At 45.2% G+C, this 19,701-nt stretch overlaps 1 protein-coding gene and 1 long non-coding RNA gene across 5 annotated transcripts in view; both read left to right on the top strand.

Annotated features, from left to right (window-relative positions):
- Positions 1–2,366: 2,366 nt before the first annotated feature.
- LOC106112624 (uncharacterized) lies at positions 2,367–8,520 on the top strand. Of its 2 annotated transcripts, none has more exons than XR_008746729.1 (3): positions 2,367–2,581; positions 6,977–8,127; positions 8,485–8,520. It is a non-coding gene; the product is annotated as an uncharacterized LOC106112624 (long non-coding RNA). The 2 variants fall into 2 exon arrangements; XR_008746728.1 differs by lacking the exon at positions 8,485–8,520 and having other exon boundaries at positions 6,977–7,161; positions 8,042–8,478.
- Positions 8,521–11,709: 3,189 nt separating this feature from the next.
- LOC106112616 (E3 ubiquitin-protein ligase rnf213-alpha-like) overlaps positions 11,710–19,701 on the top strand; it is a 66,014-nt gene continuing 58,022 nt past the window's right edge. The window contains exons 1-10 of one of the 3 annotated variants that reach the window (XM_055801964.1): positions 11,710–11,901; positions 12,939–13,116; positions 14,208–14,290; positions 14,658–14,754; positions 15,100–15,344; positions 17,000–17,063; positions 17,663–17,702; positions 18,028–18,096; positions 18,210–18,386; positions 18,998–19,212. In XM_055801964.1, coding sequence (XP_055657939.1) covers positions 13,011–13,116; positions 14,208–14,290; positions 14,658–14,754; positions 15,100–15,344; positions 17,000–17,063; positions 17,663–17,702; positions 18,028–18,096; positions 18,210–18,386; positions 18,998–19,212 — 1,096 coding nt within the window. In that variant the 5' untranslated portion in view covers positions 11,710–11,901; positions 12,939–13,010. The remainder of the gene's footprint in view (positions 11,902–12,938; positions 13,117–14,207; positions 14,291–14,657; positions 14,755–15,099; positions 15,345–16,999; positions 17,064–17,662; positions 17,703–18,027; positions 18,097–18,209; positions 18,387–18,997; positions 19,213–19,701) is intronic. The other 2 variants (XM_055801966.1, XM_055801965.1) reach the window with 2 other exon arrangements.

The following is a 19,701-nucleotide window of genomic DNA, read 5'->3' as shown; positions in this document are numbered from 1 at the left end:
TTTTAGTTATAAAAATCGGAATATATTTAGAGTCCTAAAGATATTGTCCAGAGTAGCTTATTTTTATGTAGGTCAAATGCTGGTTTAAAGCTATTTCAGGACAGATTTTGGAGTCAAACTCACCTTCACTGAAGCAAATCGCTCAGGAATCAAGTGTTACTGAAGACAGTCTTCTGCCCTGTGCATAAGAAAAACTTGGCTGAACCCCCTGCCCAGCGATGGTGATGCTCGCCACAGGGTCACACACCTCAGTGGCTGCACTCGGGAAAGCTAACGTTAATCATGCTGCAAAGGAAGCTACTACTTGCCAGCCTGTGTTGGTTAAAAAAGTACAAGCTTCAGCTGTGAACCATTCACTGCTGATCTTAACCCACTATCTGGCACAGTTGTCCTCTGCTGCTTTATACCAGTCCAAAGCACAGAACATTTATTTCCCTGCTGTGTGTTACAGTGAAACCACAGTCCAGAAAATCTACAGCTTTATGGAATGCTCTGTCACCGCATGGGCCACACAAAGGCCTGCAACATGGCAAGAGATACTGCTATATGATCATTTACTGTAGAGAAATGAAGCTGACTTAATTATCATTGATAATATACAACTGTGGGCTGGCTTCAGGGGCAGCGGGTTGGCCAATGTAGATAAGATGCAGGCGGTTGGTTCTGTTAAGTGGTTGGGCAGCCAAGGAAAAGAAAGAACACACATCCTGAATGAGGTGAGACGAGGAGAAGGCAGCAGAGGGACTGACATGAAGAGTATGTTGGTATGAGATGGTAGAAGATCTTGTTGCAGCTTGATAGTCTGGAGAGTGCTGTGACAATTTACATCTTTCAAGCATCCTCCAGCAGTCTACAATTCTGCTTGGGTGTTAGCCACCAGCTCTACATCCACCTGTGCTGTTAAAAGCTAAAGTGATTATACATTGGACTCAGAGTTTGTTAACAGCTACAGACAGAAATCCTCATTTCTTTATGCCCATAAGTGTGCAGAGACCGGATCAGGAATCAGCCCTGCCCATTCAGCATGCTGAGCCAACACTAGATTGTATCCCCAACTACTTCAAATAAAAGAATTATTATGGCTACTTCATCTCTCTTTGTTGACACTGGCAACAAACAGATCCTCTGACAGAAGGAAGCTTTGATTAAAAATTTGAGGGAAAAGGGGAAGCTGTGCTTCCTAAGCTAGGTGTCCAGATACCATAGTTTAACCCCAGTAGGCAGCTTGGCAACTAAGCTGCTCGCTCACTACCTCCTGCACCAGGGTGAGGGAGACAAGAGAAAGGGTAAAGATGAGAAAAACCATGGGCTGAGATAAAGACAGTTTAATAAGTAAAGCAAAAGCCACATGTGCAAGCAAAGCAAAACAAGTAATTCATTCACCGCTTCCCATTGGCAGGCAGGTGCTCAGCCATCACCAAGAAAGCCAGGCTCCATCACATGTAACACTGTAACTCCAAACATCCCCCACTCCTCCTTCTTCCCTCAGCTTTTATTGCCGAGCATGATGCCATATGATATGGAATATCAATTTGTTCAGTTGTCCCAGCTGCATCCCCACCCATGTTCTTGTGCACCCCCAGACTACTCACTGGTGGGGCAGCAGATGAAACCGAAAGGGCCTTGACTCTGTATAAGCACATCCCTGTATTACAACACTATTTTCATCACAAATTTAAAACATAGACCCATACAAGCTACCATGAAGAAATTTAACCTTATCCCAGCTAAAACCAGCACACCAGGAATACTCAGGACTATTTTTTTCATTACCTTGTTAAACATCTAGGTCTTAGTAAAAAGCTTATGGTAGTAATAACCAAAACCTTTCATGACTCTATAGTTGTGAAGACAGGAGTTAGTGAAGGTAAATAGGGCAAAACACCTGGCTTTTTAGTCTGGTACCTAAATGAGATTTCCCTCCCTTTATTAGCAACATTATATAAATAAACAAGTATTTAACAGCAAAATACAGGAGTACCCCTGCAATGCACCTGAGGATAACTTGCATTAAGTGATAAATAACCTTCACAGAGACAAATTAAATTAATTGAGGTGATCAGGTATCACAGGCACAAAAAAGGTGTGGGCTGGATTGTAGTGGTTGCTTGTGGCAAAGAAGATCTTGCTCTACTGTCCTGTGACCGTACATCAGACTGAGGTGCAGACAGGGGTTTTCAGCAATGCTTTCTGAAGTGCTGATAACATTTGGATAAGGTGCCTGTATGAAACTTCTGAAGTGCTCATATGAGGAAAGCCTTGGTCCTTAGTAACTGTAAGTTGCTTGTCATCCTTTGTCAGCAAGCTCTTGCTCATTGCTGGCAACCTGCAGGAGGAAGATAGCACTATCTGTGTCTGTGCAGGCTAATGCCTGCCTGCAGAAAAATGCACTGAGCCTTTGGGCTAACAGAACATTCCACTTGCCCAGCCTGAAACCACTGGATGAAAATTACTAAAGGGGATGCACTATTATCTACCCAGTGGCACTAGAGACCTAGTAGACCCTGGATGGGTCAGGATCAGGAGCATTGTATGCCTCTCAGGAGAAGATCACTCTGGGCTGGGAGGTTACCATGGCAGGGTAAGTCATGTCACCTATCCAGTTGTGGCAGAAGCGATGCTATCTGTGAGTGAGTAGTTTGCTAGGTAGGGGAATCTCCATCAACATAAAGTGCAACATCAGGCAACAGTCAAATCTGTTATTTGTATGTGAACCTGACTACAAACAAGGTGAGCAGCTCCTGAACTACCTATGGACCAGCTGCATAGCTCTGATTAACACTGCCCAGAAGGACCTGAGCTGGGCAGCACCAGCAATAACCAATTGCTCTCTTCTTCAGAGAAAAGCAGTGTCAGGAGCACAGATTTGGGCAGTCACGTAAGATTAACCATGGAGAAATATTAACTGTGCTGTAAATCTGAATGACAAAAGGAAAGTATAATAACACAAACATAGCCCATGCACCCTCAAAGTGACCTGCTCTTTGCAAAGATATTGCTTTTTGCCATGAGAAAAAGATCATCTCACAGAGACTACACTGAAAATGCCCTAAGGGAAAGAAAAGGCACATTGGTCAATGATAGGTGCAGAGACGGAATAACTCAGACTATAATTAAGGGGGAAAAGTTTCACTGCTCTCCTGATCTATTCTTAATATGCCAAAATGATTTATCAGAGACTTTAATTACATGAAGGAGTTAAGAGCTTATTTCTCTTTCCTATGAAGGAAAGATCACTGATGAGCTGCAACCAGGGGAGCATGCCACACTGAGACAACAACCTTTGCTAAAATACTTGGGAGAACAGAACCACAGTTTGAACTCTGCCCACTGAAAATAAGATTAAAGGTTATTGCTCATTATAAGTGCATGCTAGAGAAAACAGAAGAGCTTGTACTGATATTCACAGGGCTAAAAAATGGGTTGCAGACTTAGAACTTGAAGCTCCTGTAAGTTTTATGGGAATGAGGAAAAATCTACGTGGCTATAGGCCAAGCATAGCTCCTGGGTCTCTGTACATGCAAATAAGTTGCACCTAAATTTGGCATATGAATTTTGCTGATTTCATTCTGAATATTTTGCACAACATTAGGAAGTGTTGCAAAGCATGATGTCAGTGAAGAATGAGGAGGGAAAATACTGACAATTAAGTAAGCTTCAGAAAAAGCTATGAAAACTGCATAGCACAGCCTGCACAAGATCTTTCAGAACCAGTGCCTAAGTCTCTGTTTGAGCTCTTGTCCTGCTTGAGAGGTGTCTTAGTGCACGCAAATGTTTTGCTGATTGACTGGATACCAAGAAAAAATGAATTCCAAATCAGCTATAAGAACAAATGCAGTTGTTTATATAGCAATATAATAAAGGAAAATAGCATACAATATGATAAAAGGATTCAGTACTAGTTATTATGCACAATATGATGAAAGAGCAATAGGAGCAAAGCATGAAATCATTACTGCAAAGCATTACAGAGACTAAGCAAAGGATACATCACCAATTACCACTTCATGCAAGCCCCATTGCAGGTGGCACCAGGAGTCTCTCAGTGCATCCACCTGTAGGTGAGGCTTCTGGCCCAGTCCCAGAACTTGCCCACCTTTATACTCAGTGAAAACCAAAAACAGTTTACCTATCTAGTGTATGTAATTTTTTAAGTTTAGGCTAAGTGCAGATGTGCACTGTCTCATGATTTGTAAGATACACACATGGTGGAGTGTTGGCCAGGCACCCAAGTATGGTGGAGTTGCCGTCATGACATAGCTGCACACAATATTTATTGTCTGGATGGTTCTGCTCATATCTTGCTTGTTCAGGGGGCTCAGGACAAACACCACCTGCTCATTAAAGTTGTCCCTGAGCTCTCTGTCCAAGACTTTTTCAAAAGCAGCAATCAATTAAATAGATTTTGACCGCACATGAGTGTATGTGCTACTGTATTACCTGTGTGTGCTTTTAGTCTCTGAAAAACGAGGTGCCACAAACCAGATGCAGGGATGTTTAGCTCCATCTTCTAACCTTATCCACAGGAGGCAAGAGACTAGAATAAAAATGTGTTCTCTGTGCCTACCACCTAACTCTCACACAACCTATGATACAGCTGTGCTGTGGGACAATTGCAAACCTGTAATTTCTTCCTGCGGATGAAGGCCCTGGGGTGATTTACAAAGCAAGCAACTGCAGCTGTTTTGGCTAGCTTTCACCATTTTGAATCAGATCCTGTAATTGTTTAGCACATATCTGTTTCATGCAGCCAGGAGTACAGTGTCTGATGGCCTGAGGCAGAATTTCTAATTTGCCCAAATAACATTCAGCATAAGCTCCATATGATAATTAATCAGTGGTCATTAAAGCAAGAGATACATATGATGTCTCTGATGTTTATTAAAGCCTTTTCATGTCATTTTAATCACAGTATTGCCATGGCAGGATTTCCTTTTATTTAAAACAAATTTTGTGCCTTACAAAGTGTTTTGGGGTTTGGTTTTTTTTCCCAGGTGCCTGAGAGTCATTTCTAATGATTATTTCTCTCTCTTAATAGTTTAGGATAATGATTATGGAAGCAGCACTGTGATAAAAATAGTCCCTAGATCAGGAGCCTCATACATCTCAGATGCAAATGTTTGGGTTTCCTTAAGCTTCAGTACAGACATTAGGCAGCATTACTGCTCCAGAACATTCATTCCCCAGAAAATGCAACAGGACTAAGCCTCTCTGAAGTAAGAACAGATAAAGTAAAAAAGACCAAAAAACAGGGGGGGGGGGGAGGGATGAAACAAAATCAGCCAACTCAGGGATCAAAAAAGGAGTATCAGATTTTCCAGAACTCCAAACTCACAATTTAAAGCACGATGAATTTGCAGTCTACACTCACATCAAATCAAGAAGAAATTGATTTTTTTATGAGGAAAATGAAAGGTTATCCTGCTGCATGTTTCAGTGTCTTGAACAACAGCTTCAAAACTCATTTTCACAAGGCATCTGGGGATTTGGGGCCAGATCCTCAGTGCTATTTAGGTATGAAACTGACTGAAATCGCCAGCAGTGAAGGAAAAGGGAAGGAAGCAGAGCACTTGGCTCTAGTGACTCCTCAAGACAGGTGGGAATAAGAGGAGCCTGAGAATGCAACTCCTGACTGGTGAGGACAGGGAATATTTAAGATGTCTGTGGTGCATGAGATAAGAGCTGGGCTATTCAAAAGAGCAGAAGTTAAGCTTTACAGGAAGTTTAGGCAAGGTATTTTGTGTTATTTCTGTCCTGTTACAGTCTCTCAAATTTTCTTTTGGATGGTCCTGTGTTTACACGACAGAAGGTGAACACAGAGATGAGTTAATACCTTTCATTACTAAGTCAAAGCATTTGCTCTCCATCAAGGGATAAAATATAGCCACAAGACCAACTTTAGCTCATGACCTGCCATGGCATGATAGTACTCTTTAGCGTTCTAATATGGCATGGCAAAGTTAAGATTCTAATTGCAGTAGCAAGCTAAAGGGAAGATTTAGAAACATATCAAAGCATACATATACTTTCTACAGATACATTTTCACCTTTACATATTCATTTTTTTTCAAGCCTTTCCTGATCTAGTTTTTCTTTCTGCACCACAGTATCTGAATTTTACAGGTTAACTGTCTCCCACATATATCGTACCAGCTTCAGCACTTTTTGACGTTATAGTAATATCACTTTACAGTTTAAAGCTTGCACTTGGTTGCTACCCAAAACCAACCTCCTAAATAAGTCCAAGCATTGTAACTTCACAGAAATGTCATGTCTTCAGGAGGGATATTTTTCTAACAAGCAAAATCACTTTAATCTTTTCTTGGTAAAGAGCTAGCTGCTGCATATATCATCCCATCTGCAATTCATTCGCTTACATTGAATATGGGCCTCTCAAGCAGCTAGTTTCTTCTACTTGTAGTTCTGCAGAGCTGAAAATCTTTGAAGGGCTGGCACCTACCAAAACCCCCACTTCAAGAAACTGTGCTATTTCAGACAGTTCATCTGTATCTATTGCATGCTCATTTTGGCTGGGATGGTGTTAAGTTTTGCTTTACCTATTAAACCGTCTTTATCTCACCCCACTAGTTTTCTCCCCTTTACCCTTCTGATTCTCTCCTCCATCCCGACATGGGGCGGGGGGCTTGGGGAGGGGGGGTGCGGGGAGTGTGCAAGTGGCTGCATGGTGCTTAGTTGCCAGCTGGGGTTAAAACACGACAGTCCTTTTTGGTGCTCAGTGGGGGGTTCGAAGGGTTCAAGATAATGACAGATTTGATTGGAATGTGCCAGATCAAATTTATAGCTGTTATTGCTGTTTAGCTATTGGCAGGCTCCTGTGCTTGCTATGGGGCTTGCTTGCTCTTTGTATCTTTCAGTTTAACACTTGTTAGAAGCTGCTTTTTGCTTTCACTGCTTGCAGTACTGGCGTACTGCACATCATCTTACTCTGCTGTGTCTGGGAACATTTTGATGACAGCAGTGGCAATGCAGCTGGGCTGGCAGGTGACCAGGACATCGCAGCTGTTTCTGTGCTGCCATACTGGACAGGCTGGAACTCCAGTGTGAACTCAAGGCAAAGGGACTGTGACCTGTGGATGAGTCCACATGGAAGCAGGACACCCCGAAGCATCCGTGGCCATGGATAAGTCCACACCAAAGCAGGTCCACTGTAGATGAATTGTAGAGGAATTATAGAGGAATGAAGCTGGGTTAATTAACATTGGTAATATACAGCTGTGGGCTGGCTTCAGGGGCGGCGGGTTGGCCCATGTGGATAATGTGCAGCTGTGGCTGGTTCTGTTAAGGGGTTACATAGCTCTAAGGGGTATGGAAGAGGTGAAGAGAGACTTGGAAGAAGCAGAGGGAGAAGATAGAGTATCCTGCATGCAGGAGAGACAGGGATAACCCCTGGGGGAAGAAGGGTGCCTGGATGAGGAGAGGCTGGCTGGAAGAGGAGTCTGGAGAAGAAAGAATACAGATGCAGCAGAGGCAAGAAGCAGGGTGGACTGACCTGAAGAGGATTAAGAAACAGCACGGACAGTAGATGAACTTCTGAAACCCTGTGGGGGATTAGTGGTTGTGCCGGGGCAAGGTCTGAGAACTACTAATTGAAGTTAACCTGGTATGGGGTGGTAAAAGCCTTGTTGCAGCTGGCTAGTTTTGAGAGTGCTGCGACAGTCCACATCAGTGTGTTTGTAGCCAGTTACGTCTGTGCCGCAGCAGGTATACCTCTGAAGGGACTGTGGCCCAAGGATCAGTCCGCACGGGAGCAAATACACCTCAAAGCATCTGTGGCTGTGCGTGAGTCTATGCTGCAGCAGGTATACCCCTGGAGAGACTGTGGCTCACAGATAAGGCTCCACTTGGAGCACATACAACTCTAAGGGGTTGCAGTCTGTGGATAAGCCCAAGCTGGAGCAGGGACAAGGGGAGAAGTTCATTGCAAAGTTAAATGTGGTGGTCTGGTTCAAAGGGAGATTGTAATGGAAATACCTTTAAATTGCTGTAACCCATTATTTGAGCTACAATATTTGACTTGTAGGAACCACCTGAACCAATAGAGGACAAGTCTTACAAGAAGCAGCGCAAGTGCAGCAGTGACCTGACCTGAGCTGTCTTTGGTGCCCAGTAAGTCCATGCAGCACATCACCTCTCCTGTGCTAAGTGGCCACCGTAACAGATAGAGCCCAAAGTCATGGACTACATGAACTCAGTGGACACTTTACAGGGCTGTCCCATGGACTAGGGGACTGATCTGTGTATTATATCAAAGAATGGGGAGGGTGGCTCTGGTTAATGAGGATTTATTGGATAACATGGGACCTAAGGATGATGTATATGGTATGGAATAAGGGGTAGAGAATGTGCTTGTTTTGGCTGGGGTAGAGTTACTTTTCTTCATGGTAACTTTTATGGGTCTATGTTTTGGATTTGTGCTGAGAACAGTGTTGATAACGCAGAAATGTTTTCGTTACTGCCGAGCAGCATTTACACTGAGCCAAGGCCTTTCCTGCCTCTCACCCCATCCCACCAGCGGGGGGTGGGGGGAGAGGGGGGCGGGGGCACCAGAAGCTGGGAGGTGACACAGCCAGGACAGTGACCCCAACTGACCAAAGGGATATCAATACTACATGGCATCATGCTTGGCAATAAAAGCCAAGGGAAGAAGGAGGAAGGGGGGATGTTTGGAGTTATGGTGTTACATGTGATAGAGCCCTGCTTTCCTGGTGATGGCTGAGCACCAGCCTGCCAATGGGAAGTAACGAGTGAATTCTTTGTTTTGCTTTGCTTGTGCATGTGTTTTTTGCTTTACCTATTAAAATTCTTTTATCTCAACCCATGAGCTTTCTCAGTTTTACCCTTCTGATTCTTTCCCCCATCCCCACACAGAGGGAGAGAGTGAGCAGCTGTGTGGTGCTTAATTGCTGGCCAGGGTTAAACCATGACACATTGCCACAGAAATCATTCACCACAGTATTGCTTTTGATGCTAAAATAAAGTGGCAGCTCCTAACAAAATCAGAAGATAAAATGACAAACTACTTAATCTGTTTCAGCTCCAGGGGTTCAGACTTCTTGTAAGTACTTACTTTAGCCCTTCACCAGGACTAAACTTTACTACTTGAAAACCCCACCAGAAGAGCTCTTCTTACCTGACCCCTGTCACGTAAACACACACACAACAGGATTACTCAGGCAAGAACGATTTGGGTAAATAAATATAACATAAAGATTACATGTCATTCAGCTGATGTTCTCATAGGCTACCATATGTGCTACTTGGAACAGTGAGATGGATTTTAACACAATAACTTGAAGTATTTTACTATTCTTAATATTTGGTACATTGATGAAATAACATTCATGTGGTAAAGCAAATGCCCATTTAAAATTAACAGAGACAATGCTCTATGAGACAGTGTAGTTAATGTTACAGAACCAGGTTTTATCTTTCCTTTTTGATAAGGAAACAGCCAAAATATATCCTGTAATATCTGCTGCTACGCTTGCAGAATCCCTTGGTGCAAGTGGCTTGTTTAAAATTATGTATTTTAATGCTGATTTCTGTGGTTCTCAGCAGGATTTAGGGCTTCAAACCCTGAAAATTCTACAGGGGAATTTTGCTTTTCCAGCGTCTTCTTTTGATGAGCTGGTTGGTTGGCTTCTTAAAAAAAAAAAAAGGGGGGGGGGGGGGAGAAGAATAAGATCTAAATACAAGTTTTAGAAAAATGTTAACCCTAAAAGGTAATCCAAGCAAGAGCTTCAATAGAGTAACACAGACATATGTTTGAAGAGAACATTATAATGCTCTGGTTTTGCTTCAAGCTCAGCATTCTTTTTCACTTACCCTTGCAGCTGTGTAAAGTAGCAAATATGGGAGGGGAAGTCAATGCTGGCAGCTTTTCAACTCTCTTTCTTATGAGCTGTTTTCAGTGACAAACTGGGAGCTCCTCTGTGCTTTTCCTAAAGAGCCTAGAGATACCTTTCCTCTGAGATTGGCTGGCAGGTACAGAAGATCCCATTCTGGCAGAAGGTATCAGAAGTGGTTGTTCTACCACAGGGCATCTGTGAGTCCCGGGACCAGGAGTGGGTCTCAGCAGCCAGCTCTGCACGTGCCTTTCACCACCTTGGTCCTGGGGCTGGTCACCAGCCACTCCACACAGGGGCACGAAGCTCAGAAGTGCAGAGGAGTCCCCAGGCTGGGGGCAAAGCCTGAGGAGCACAGCATGGAGACCAATCATCCTGTCCAAGCTGTCAGTGCTCTGGGGCAAAGCATGAGTCGAGCTGGGGGCTGTGACAGTTTGCCTGTTCTGCAGGGCTGGGTAAGGCTGCAGTGGGGAAGATGCTCGCTGTTTGACAGCTCAACATCTCTGTTATTGTGCAAGGTGGGAGCAAGTGCTGGACAGTCGCTTCTTGCCCACAGGCTGCAGTCCTCTTGGTCTTGTTTGCACATCTTGGTTTGTTGATGTGTCAGCGTCCCCATAGTTGCTGAAGCAGCAGTCTTATTGTGCTGATCTTTCAGTCCACTGTTCCTTCTCTTGATCTGAACATGCTTTCTATGGGTAGGGTGCTCCTCCTGGACAGACAAGGTCCAGCTACCATTATGCTCTCCTGAATTTACAAATGCCTCATATTTAATTTGCCTGCTATTCTCTCAGATATTGACAAACTTTCTTTTATTTCTTCCTGAGTCATGGAAGAGGGAATGAAGTAAAACTTGTACTGCAATGACTGGGGCATGGATGGTGGGTGAGGAGGCCAGGTCTCGAGGAAAGGACCTCAAAGTATATGCAGGGGACACTGCAGATCAAGACTCCTTCCCAGCAGTCAAAGCATCTCCTGTGAGCAGCCCCAGGGTCTACTGCCCTCCTGATGGCAGCCTTGCTGGTGGCCTTGGCCATGTTCTTCACCTGGGACTGCTCCACTGTGCTGGGCAGTGGAACATTGACCTCTGGCTTTCAGCCCCATGTGCAAGGACAGAAGGTCATGGCTAAGATCTAGAACAGGGGTCCTCAAACTTTTTAACCAGGGGGCTGGTGCGCAGATGAAGTGGCAGGCAGTCATCTGCGGCTGCTTGGTTCCCCCTCAACCCCCGGCTCGCGGGGGGGGGGGGGGGGGGGGGGGGGGCGGGCAGGGGGGGTCTGTAAATACCGGGGGCTGGATTTAGGACCCTGGGGGGCTGTATCTGGCCCGTGGGCCGTAGTTTGAGGACCCTGATCCAGAACATCCATTGGGCCAGGGGGAGGCTGAGGGACCATGGACCATGAGGGAACCTATAGGACTAAGACTCATCAAGTATATCTGGGGACTTGTGTAGAAAGACTACACAGGACATGTGGCAGAGATCTCTTGATCCTGAGGACAGCCAGAGCTGGAGAGGGGTGAGGGGGAGAAAGCCCCCAGTCCCTGGAGACACCAGAGTATTTGTAGAGCTGAGACACCCCGAAGATCCCTGGGGCACAGAGGGATATGCACATGGGGTGGGGGAATACCTTGGGGTAAGGATCCTCGGGACCATGGAGGATCTGTGGGGCAAAGACACCAGTGGAATCACTGGGGAACCCAAGGAATGTGGGAGTGGGTGATATCCATGGGGCCAAGGCACCCCCAGATGTCACCGGTGCCAGGGGAGGCCAGGGCTGTCCCACAGCATGGCAGGATGGCCACACACCCCAGCAGGGCTCTCACACCCCTGCAGATCCTAACTTTTGTTCTTGCTGAGGAAATTCCACCTCCACCCTGCGACAAGAAGGAAACAAACAAGGCGCCGACGCGTCTTGGATAATTTCTTTCACTTTCCAATGATTACCGAGAAATGGCAGCTGGCAGACCCAGGCGGGTATAAGAGGCTGCGACAGCCCAGTCCGGTGGGGAGATGCACCTGAGGTGGCCACAGCACAAGGTAGGGGCTGGCTCTGGGGCTGGGGACTCCCAAGGCTTTTGCACAGACCTTTTACAGACTTTAAACCCAAGAGAAGCAGGAGGATTTTGGGGGATATTTCTGTGGGTGCTTTCCCCTGGCAGGGTCTCCAGGCAGCCCCACATCTCTCCTGGGGCTTCATCCGCTCTCTCCTGCCTCACTTGGCCCTGGGGCTCACCCTGCAGAGCCTCAGCTGCCTCCGAGCTGCCACTTCCAGCCTCAGATCCACAGGCTGCCTGGGCACCCATGGGGCCAAGAAAGCCTCCCCATCTGGGTGAGGGCAAGGGGGGCTGACCCTGCCCCAGTTTCCCCTGTCCCAGCTCACAGCCAGGCCAGAACAGGGCACTGGGTCTCCCCATGCACCTGAAGCAGAGGCAGGAGGGTTTACAGCCCTGTTCAAATTGTGCTTGCCCATTCCTGCGTCTCAGGAGAAATACTTGGCAGGAAAGGAGAAAAAATAATTTTGAATTGTTTTCTAGTTTTGCTGTTTCAGAGGAAAAAAACATAACTGCAAGCATGGGAAAGGTACTGAACAGGTGTAAAGCTTTTAGAGACCAAGCTAGAGAGAGAAGGAGCTGAGCAATGTGCAGTATGGCTGAGCGCAGTATCAGGGATGAGGGAGGGGAGGACACCAGAAAAAGTGTGAAGCAGGGCACAGAGTCTCCAGGACAGAAACTTCAGCTTTTTTGTTTTGCTTTCACAAATTAGAGCTGGACTGAGATGAACTGTGCTCATATAGAAAGTCTCAGTCCATAGAGGTTCCTTAAAATGCATCCATGAAGTCACATTTCCAGGAAAGGGTGTAAAAAACACCTGATTTTTCCATGCTCCGGAACATTCTCAGAGGTGCTGACAAACCCCTACATGGCTTGAAGATGGATTTGAAATGAGTGAGGCTGCAACCACTAGATGAGGTTCTCTGCCTCACTGCATGAGGCAGGGGTAGGGATGGGGGAGATAAAACGACCAGACCTGGCATTCTCAGGCTGATCTTTATGTTCTTTTAACCTTTCCTTCAGATCTTTAGCTCTGAAGCTGCAAGTCTCATTGCTGAAGTTTTCTCCTTGTCTGCCCCGGTCTGAGCTACTGCAATGGAGGGTGTAGAGGGTGACAGAGAGGGCGAAAACAAAGAGAACCCTTACCCTGTTCCTCCTTCCACAGAGGAAGGCAGCAGTGACCTGCTACATGATAAAGAAGGTAACAGGAAATGTTGTGGGTGGAGATTATGTAAAACAGCCACCAACCGACCCCGGTGTTTATAATCTAGAGGCTTGCTTCTTCATACAGTAAGGAAAAGCCCAGTAAAACAATGAAAGCCTATTGAAGGCTTCCAGCTCCTGTAATGGAGGGTGAACTTTATCCTATGTTTAAAATATCTGAGCATTATTTTTAAGAAAATGTATATCAAGCTAATCTCCCATCAGTGCTACCAGGAAAAAAAAAAAAAAAAAAAGCTGCTTCGCTTGGTAAAAAGAAAAAGATGGTGAACTCCCTTTGGTCTCCCTAGGCCCAAAGAAAGGTTGTCTGCAAGAAGCAGCACGTCATGTTATGTGACAGCCGGTCTCTTACTCCCCGGGGATTTTGTCAGGGAGCCTGCAGAACTAGAAGCAAAAGATGCCACAACTTGCATTAAAGGCCCTGTAACTAACTTTGTCCCCAGTGGGGACACAGACCCTGCCTTTACATTCCTGTGCTGGTCCCAAACAATAGGGAGGAGCAGTGCTGATGCGTGCGATTTTACAGTGCTGTCAGCAGGTGGGACGGCTGGATGAGCACCACATTGCAGGCACAATCTGCTCTTACCACACAATTTAGACACAGGCAAGTTTGGTTCGGGGTGATTTCCCTTGGAAGGGCCAGAAATGTGGCAGAATTTCAGCAGCAGGAATCAAGAGCTTCCTGACTTCATAAAACTTGGTGTAAGCCCTGCCCAAAATGAGATCTTCTCGTCGTCTTTTCCATGTGCTTCTCTTTTACCCTTTTCAATGACATTTTCCTTCACTGCACTATTGTTAACTTGTCTCTACTAAATCTAGATAACTGGCTTGGATTAGATATTCCAGCTTTCAGCTGGCTCAGATGAGCCCACTCACTAGGGTGGAAAGCTGGGCGCTCTGACTGCTGGCTCAGCCCAGACCTTTCAACAGATTCAAACTGGAAAAGGGGAGCATTCTGAAAACTGTTGATGCTCCTTCATTATTAGGAGCAAAGTGAGAGGGCTTGGTATTATTGTAGCAGATATGGTAAAGATAGACACTGGGCTCAATACATGCATTTTCTTGCACCAGGAATGAAATCTGCAGAACTGAAAAGCAACAAGCAGCAACCTCTCGGCACAGACCATCTGACAGCTACCATGCTTGCACCCCAGGTATAAGCTATAGGACCGAACACTGAGGTGGGAACTCTGTTTCTCTAGGTCCAGGGTGGCCAAGTTACATAATTTATGAGCATCACTTAGCCAGGGTCTGGAGCTGCAGGGGAATCCAGGGACTCATCCCATATGACCTGAGCTTCACCCTATTTGCTGTCCCACAGAGAAGCTGGCAATATGAGTGGATACTTGCAGGTTGTAGACTCTCTTAACGACAGCTGGCTGGCAAGGGAAAGTAGTTACGAATGAGACAACCACATGCATTAGATCCCCAGAGCTGGAATTCATAGTCCTTCCCTGTGAAAGCCAGTCCTCCATAATCTTCTTTGAAGAGTGTATCCTGATTTTTAAAATATTCCCAAAGGAAAGCTGTGATACCACTTCATCTCTGGGATTGGTGAGAAGCGAGCCCTCAACCGAATATGACAGCAAGTCCTGGAAGATATTGCCCACCAATTCAGGTACAGCGTGTCTGGGAAATATCTTGATGAAGCAGAAAAGGTTAGGAAAACTGAGGCAAAAAGAAGGTCAGTATTCAATCTTAAGGAGTAGAAGGGCCTTCCTGCTCTCTCCTATATATTACCTTGCTGCTGCTCCCCTCACTGCCTGTGTTGCAGCATCATTGATTCACTTCCTGGCTCCTAAGAAGTGAGCCTGTGAGACAAAAGATGGGGCCAGCCCTGGGATTTGCCCTTTGAAGGGAGCACCCCTAAAAAGTGGCCTGGCTGAGACCTCTCCTGGATGATCGTTGCTCTACCCAGTTCTCTGACAAGTTAGTCTGCAGGTTCCTGCAAGCAGTGTTTCAGGCCCCAAGGCTTCCTGTGTGCCCCTCTGCTGGCCAGCTGGTGGCTTTGGGTCACAAAGGGAAGGGCAGGCACCAGCAATGGGACCAGGTGGAAACCTTGATCTCACTTTGTGCTCAGCTCCAACTGCTGCAGAGGAAGAGAAACTCCAGGTACACACAGCCAGTGCAGAACTCTTGAGAGATCATCATTCTCAACAGAAATCATTCTCCCAGTCCACAGATGACACCTCTGTCAGAGCTAACGAGGTGAGTTTTTAATTGACTATCACTGATGTCCAATGAATATACTCAGGCCAAAAAACTTGTGACAGAAGTCATGGGGTGAGAAAATTGTGCTTTACCTAAGACATTTCACTGGTGACTGAAACCCTTAAACTGAGATATTTAATGCTAAAGAAGATATATGCTGCTTCCTGTCTCACTAAAAAGGCCCCGTTAAGAAGCCTGAGTATCATCCTTGCTTGTTCTTCCAAGCTAGTGATTCCAAAGGGATGCCATGCCCCAGCACAGGGCTCTGGGAATGCTTTTGGGTGGAAGAAGCAGGAACAAAAGGATGGCTCTGACAATACTACAGAGCAGCTTGTACTCTGAAGAGATTTCCATATGGCATGTCCACTCAATATCCAGTTGTTTTATGTCTTCAGGATAGTTCTGAGAACTACTTTGACTTTGCCTTCTTTTTAACCATCATCATGGCAAATGAAATCTGGTGTCTTTCTGCTTTTTCTTCACCCATATAAAACAAACAAAAATCTAAAGTTTGAGGTCTGACCTATTTTTTTTCCCATGGAACGAATCCATCATGAGAAAGCAGTTTGGAGAAAGATAATTTCTGCTGAAAGGCTGTTTAATTTTTCTCACATAAAAAGTAAAATCTTTGCTTGAAAATTCAGATTTCCCACTGAAATTGGGAATTGATCATTTCCCACTTCATTGATCAAGCCCACTACCAAACTATAAAAGTTCTAGCCTAACAGATTGTATTGATTTATTGCCACGTAGAAGCAGGGTAAAATCTCTGAGTGTAAGTACACCTTCAAATTTCAGAACTTTGTGTGAACATTTGGGCATTACTGGATTAGGCTAAAATATTCTGAGAGGCTGGAATTTCTGTGCTGCCAGTATTCCTGAGACAAACAATATTAGGCCTTACACTGTTTATATCTTTTTCTTGCCTGCTTCAGGAGAAGTTATTCCCTGGCCAGGCCACAACCTTGCTTTGCTTTAACATTGCCTCAAATGCTAGAGTTCTTCCAAAAGTCCTTTGGCACTTACGGAAGCCTGGGCTGATACAGCCCACAGCAGGGAGACTAATTATGGCCATTAGTACACATATTCTTCTCCTTGCTGTGGCCCAGCAACTCCACTCCAGGAAAAGGCCCATGCCCAACAAGTCCCAGCATACCAGCAGCAGTCTGCTGTGTCTGAGCTCACAGGGCAAGCATTATTTGAATGCCAGTTCCAGTCGAGTGGAGCTATCAGAAATCAAGGACCCCCAGCATTCAAGGAACTCAGAATGGCTTCTGAGTGGGAATCACACTGTAACTGTTAAAGAGCAAACTCAGTCATGGCTGAACTCCATGGGGACCTCTGAGGACAATGGGTGGAGGCTGTATTTCCCTCCCCTATACCATGCAGGGTAGCACTGTCACTAGCATGGAGTTTGCAAGGTGACACCTTGAGTTCAATTGCAGTTACGCTGAGATGCAGCTCTTCTCTTCACACTCATAATTTGCTGCATGCAAAGCAGAAACGACAAAAAGAAACACTGGCAGAAAGGCTGAATGGCTTCAGCTCTGCACCATCCCATGCCCTGTGCCTCTTGTGTTGTTTGGACTTCTGTGTTTGAATCAATGCTGGAGTTCTCTTTTTCTTTAATTTTAAAACTTTATTTTTGCAAGAATGAGATCGTGGATCACCAGAGGAGAGAGGAACTGGTAGAGCAAGAAAACTGTAACAGAAGAGGTAACTGATGAGTGTTTTTTAGCATTGCCATCGCTGCTCTAATGTGAATCTGATGCAAACTACTGTGAAGAGCAGGCCTGAGTGTGCAGGTCCTGGCTGGGAGTCAAAGGCTCCTGGCAATGCCACATGATTGTTAGATTGTTAGAATGCCTGGAGGTACTTGGCTTGCTGTCATGAACTACCCGTGGCAAAAGACAATTGATAAGAGAAGCCTCAAAGCTGATTGTTCAGCATAATTGTACATGCTGTCCTTCTACCCATTGTTCCCATCCATAACTCCACCAGTGTGGGGTGTGCTAACTGTTGTCCTTAGGCCCATTCTTTGCCCTCACTCTCACCCCCAGCAGAACAGATTGCTCCATGTCACTATCCCCAGTACAAAGCTGTACCAAGCATTGGTGGAGCTTGGCAAGATAGGTGGGAGGTCACACAAGTGGTCTGAGATTTTTGGTTCAAAGACCCAGAGGACCATACCCAAGCCGTGAGGATTTTAACTACAAGAGCTTCTCTCCCATTCCCAGTATGCAACTATCTTCTAGTTTTTCTCGGCCTGGTGCATCTTCTGATGATGTTAACCCAAACATTCTCCTCCCTTGCAGATGAACATGAAAGCAAAGAAAACCTAGGACCCAAGAGCAGGTTCGTTGATGTGGAGACTTATGCTGTGGGGTTTCCCATCAGACCTCAAGGAGCTTGAGATCTGGGTGCTTGCTGAGAAAACAGCTGTCTTTAGGAGGGGGTTAGCTTTAGTACTGTAAGGCTACTCCACCCTTAAACTCCTTCCTCAATCAGCAGATGGAGATGGAGACAAGTAGAGGCTCTGCAGGACAGGAGTTGGTCTCTGCAATGCCTCTTGGTCTACAGCATGCTGTCTGTATCTGAGTTATTCATACAATAGGTTGATACTTGCATGTAAGCAGCGGGGACCACTGTAAATACTTTATGGTAATCAGGATATTTCCAGGACTGGAGGAAATTATGCAGAAGACACTCCTCTTCCCAGAGCTGCAGCCAGAGGCTGGGAGAAATGCATGTGAGTGTTTGAATGATGCCCTGAAGTCCTGAGGTGGATCAGGTGAAGATGGCGACAGAGTGGTGGAAGGCATCTTGATGTGGACCTTACATTATTTCTTTCCCTTCCAACAGCTGCCTGGAGAATCCCTATCTGTCCAATGAAAGACTTCGAACGGAAGAAACAATGACCCTAGAGTTTGTTGCTGTAATGTCAAAAAAATCCAGGTTTTCTGAAAATTCATCCAAAATCTGTGTTGCTTTTTACAAGCAACCTGGGCAATACCAGGAAATTGCTCTTCTGAAAAAAAGGTAAAAATCATACCTAAATGTATGTTGATGCCACACTTTTCAAAAGCATATAGCTCACTCCAGATTTAGGGTCCCACCCTGGCCTTCAGCTCCAGACAAAGGCACCTAAATGTAGGTATCTGTATAAACGAGTTACAGCATTAAGTCTAACTTCTGTAGGTCCTGCATCAGATCTGCCAGTTCTTCACAGAGGTCTAAAACGTTACAGAGCTTTTCAAATGTCATCAGGTGACTTGCATGAGAGAAAATGGAGTGAGTCGAGACCTCAGTTCTGGTACAGTTGCAGCACTCAACAGGAATATCTCTAGATGTATTTCCCATTCTTTTTAGAAAGCTAGGACCAGGGTTGTTCACATCAAGATGTCTTACCAATTATTTTTATTTTTTCCTGTCTGACAAACCTTCAAGCTCAGGTCAGATTATCAAGTTTTTGTCTGCCATTACAAAGGCCAGAAGCATTTTGTTGAACTTTGCATTTTGAATGTGAATGTTGGTTGCTCATTCTTGCTGTGTGAACTGACTTGTACAGCTAAAGGCCATCTGGGATTGAACCTGAAGGAAGCTTCTTATGGCATAGTAACTAATTCATCTTCTTCTTTACTCTGTTCTAGAAAAAAACTGATTGTGGGCCAAGCAATAATCCCCATTTCTGACCTACAGAAAGGACCAATTTTTTATAAATATGCTATCCTTAACCAAGTGCACTCAACTGACCATGAGATGAGATTATGTGATTTAGAGCATATATATGAAATGGACTCCAACAATATTGAGAGTCAATTACATCGAGTCATTAACATTCCCAAGGAAGAGATCAAAGCAGATGGTAAGTGTTATACTTTCTTCAAAGGCAGGACTGTAAGAGTGAAATATGACCAACAAATCCTCGCAGGCAGCAGGTGAACTTGAACGCTCCCTTGTTTTGCTTTGCAGTAGGGCAGCCCCTGCTTCCTACAATGGAAACATTGTTATTGTGGGGATTTTTGATGCATAGGCTTATAGGCTATTTATTTAACACAAACTGATTCTTTATGTAACACAAACACAAACTATTCTGCAAGGAGTGCTTAAGTTATTTAGCTTTTTCCCAGAATAAATTCAGGCTTTTCATTGTTGGGCAAAGAAGAGTGTGTAACGAAGCCTTGAATACCTTTGCATTTACCATCAGGCCTTCAGTTGCCATTCCAGAAGGGTGCAGGTGAGCTGGAGGACCAGTGTGAGATCTGATGTTTTGAATATGCCAGGATAACTGAAAAAGTAGGCACGTATTGTTAGGGCAATAGAATCAACCATGGGCTGTGCACACCAGACTCTA

The sequence above is a fragment of the Falco peregrinus genome, chromosome 4 (assembly GCF_023634155.1).
Source record: "Falco peregrinus isolate bFalPer1 chromosome 4, bFalPer1.pri, whole genome shotgun sequence".
NCBI classification, from domain to species: domain Eukaryota; kingdom Metazoa; phylum Chordata; class Aves; order Falconiformes; family Falconidae; genus Falco; species Falco peregrinus.
Note: the sequence above shows the minus strand (reverse complement) of the source record. Positions and strands in the feature narration are given on the sequence as shown.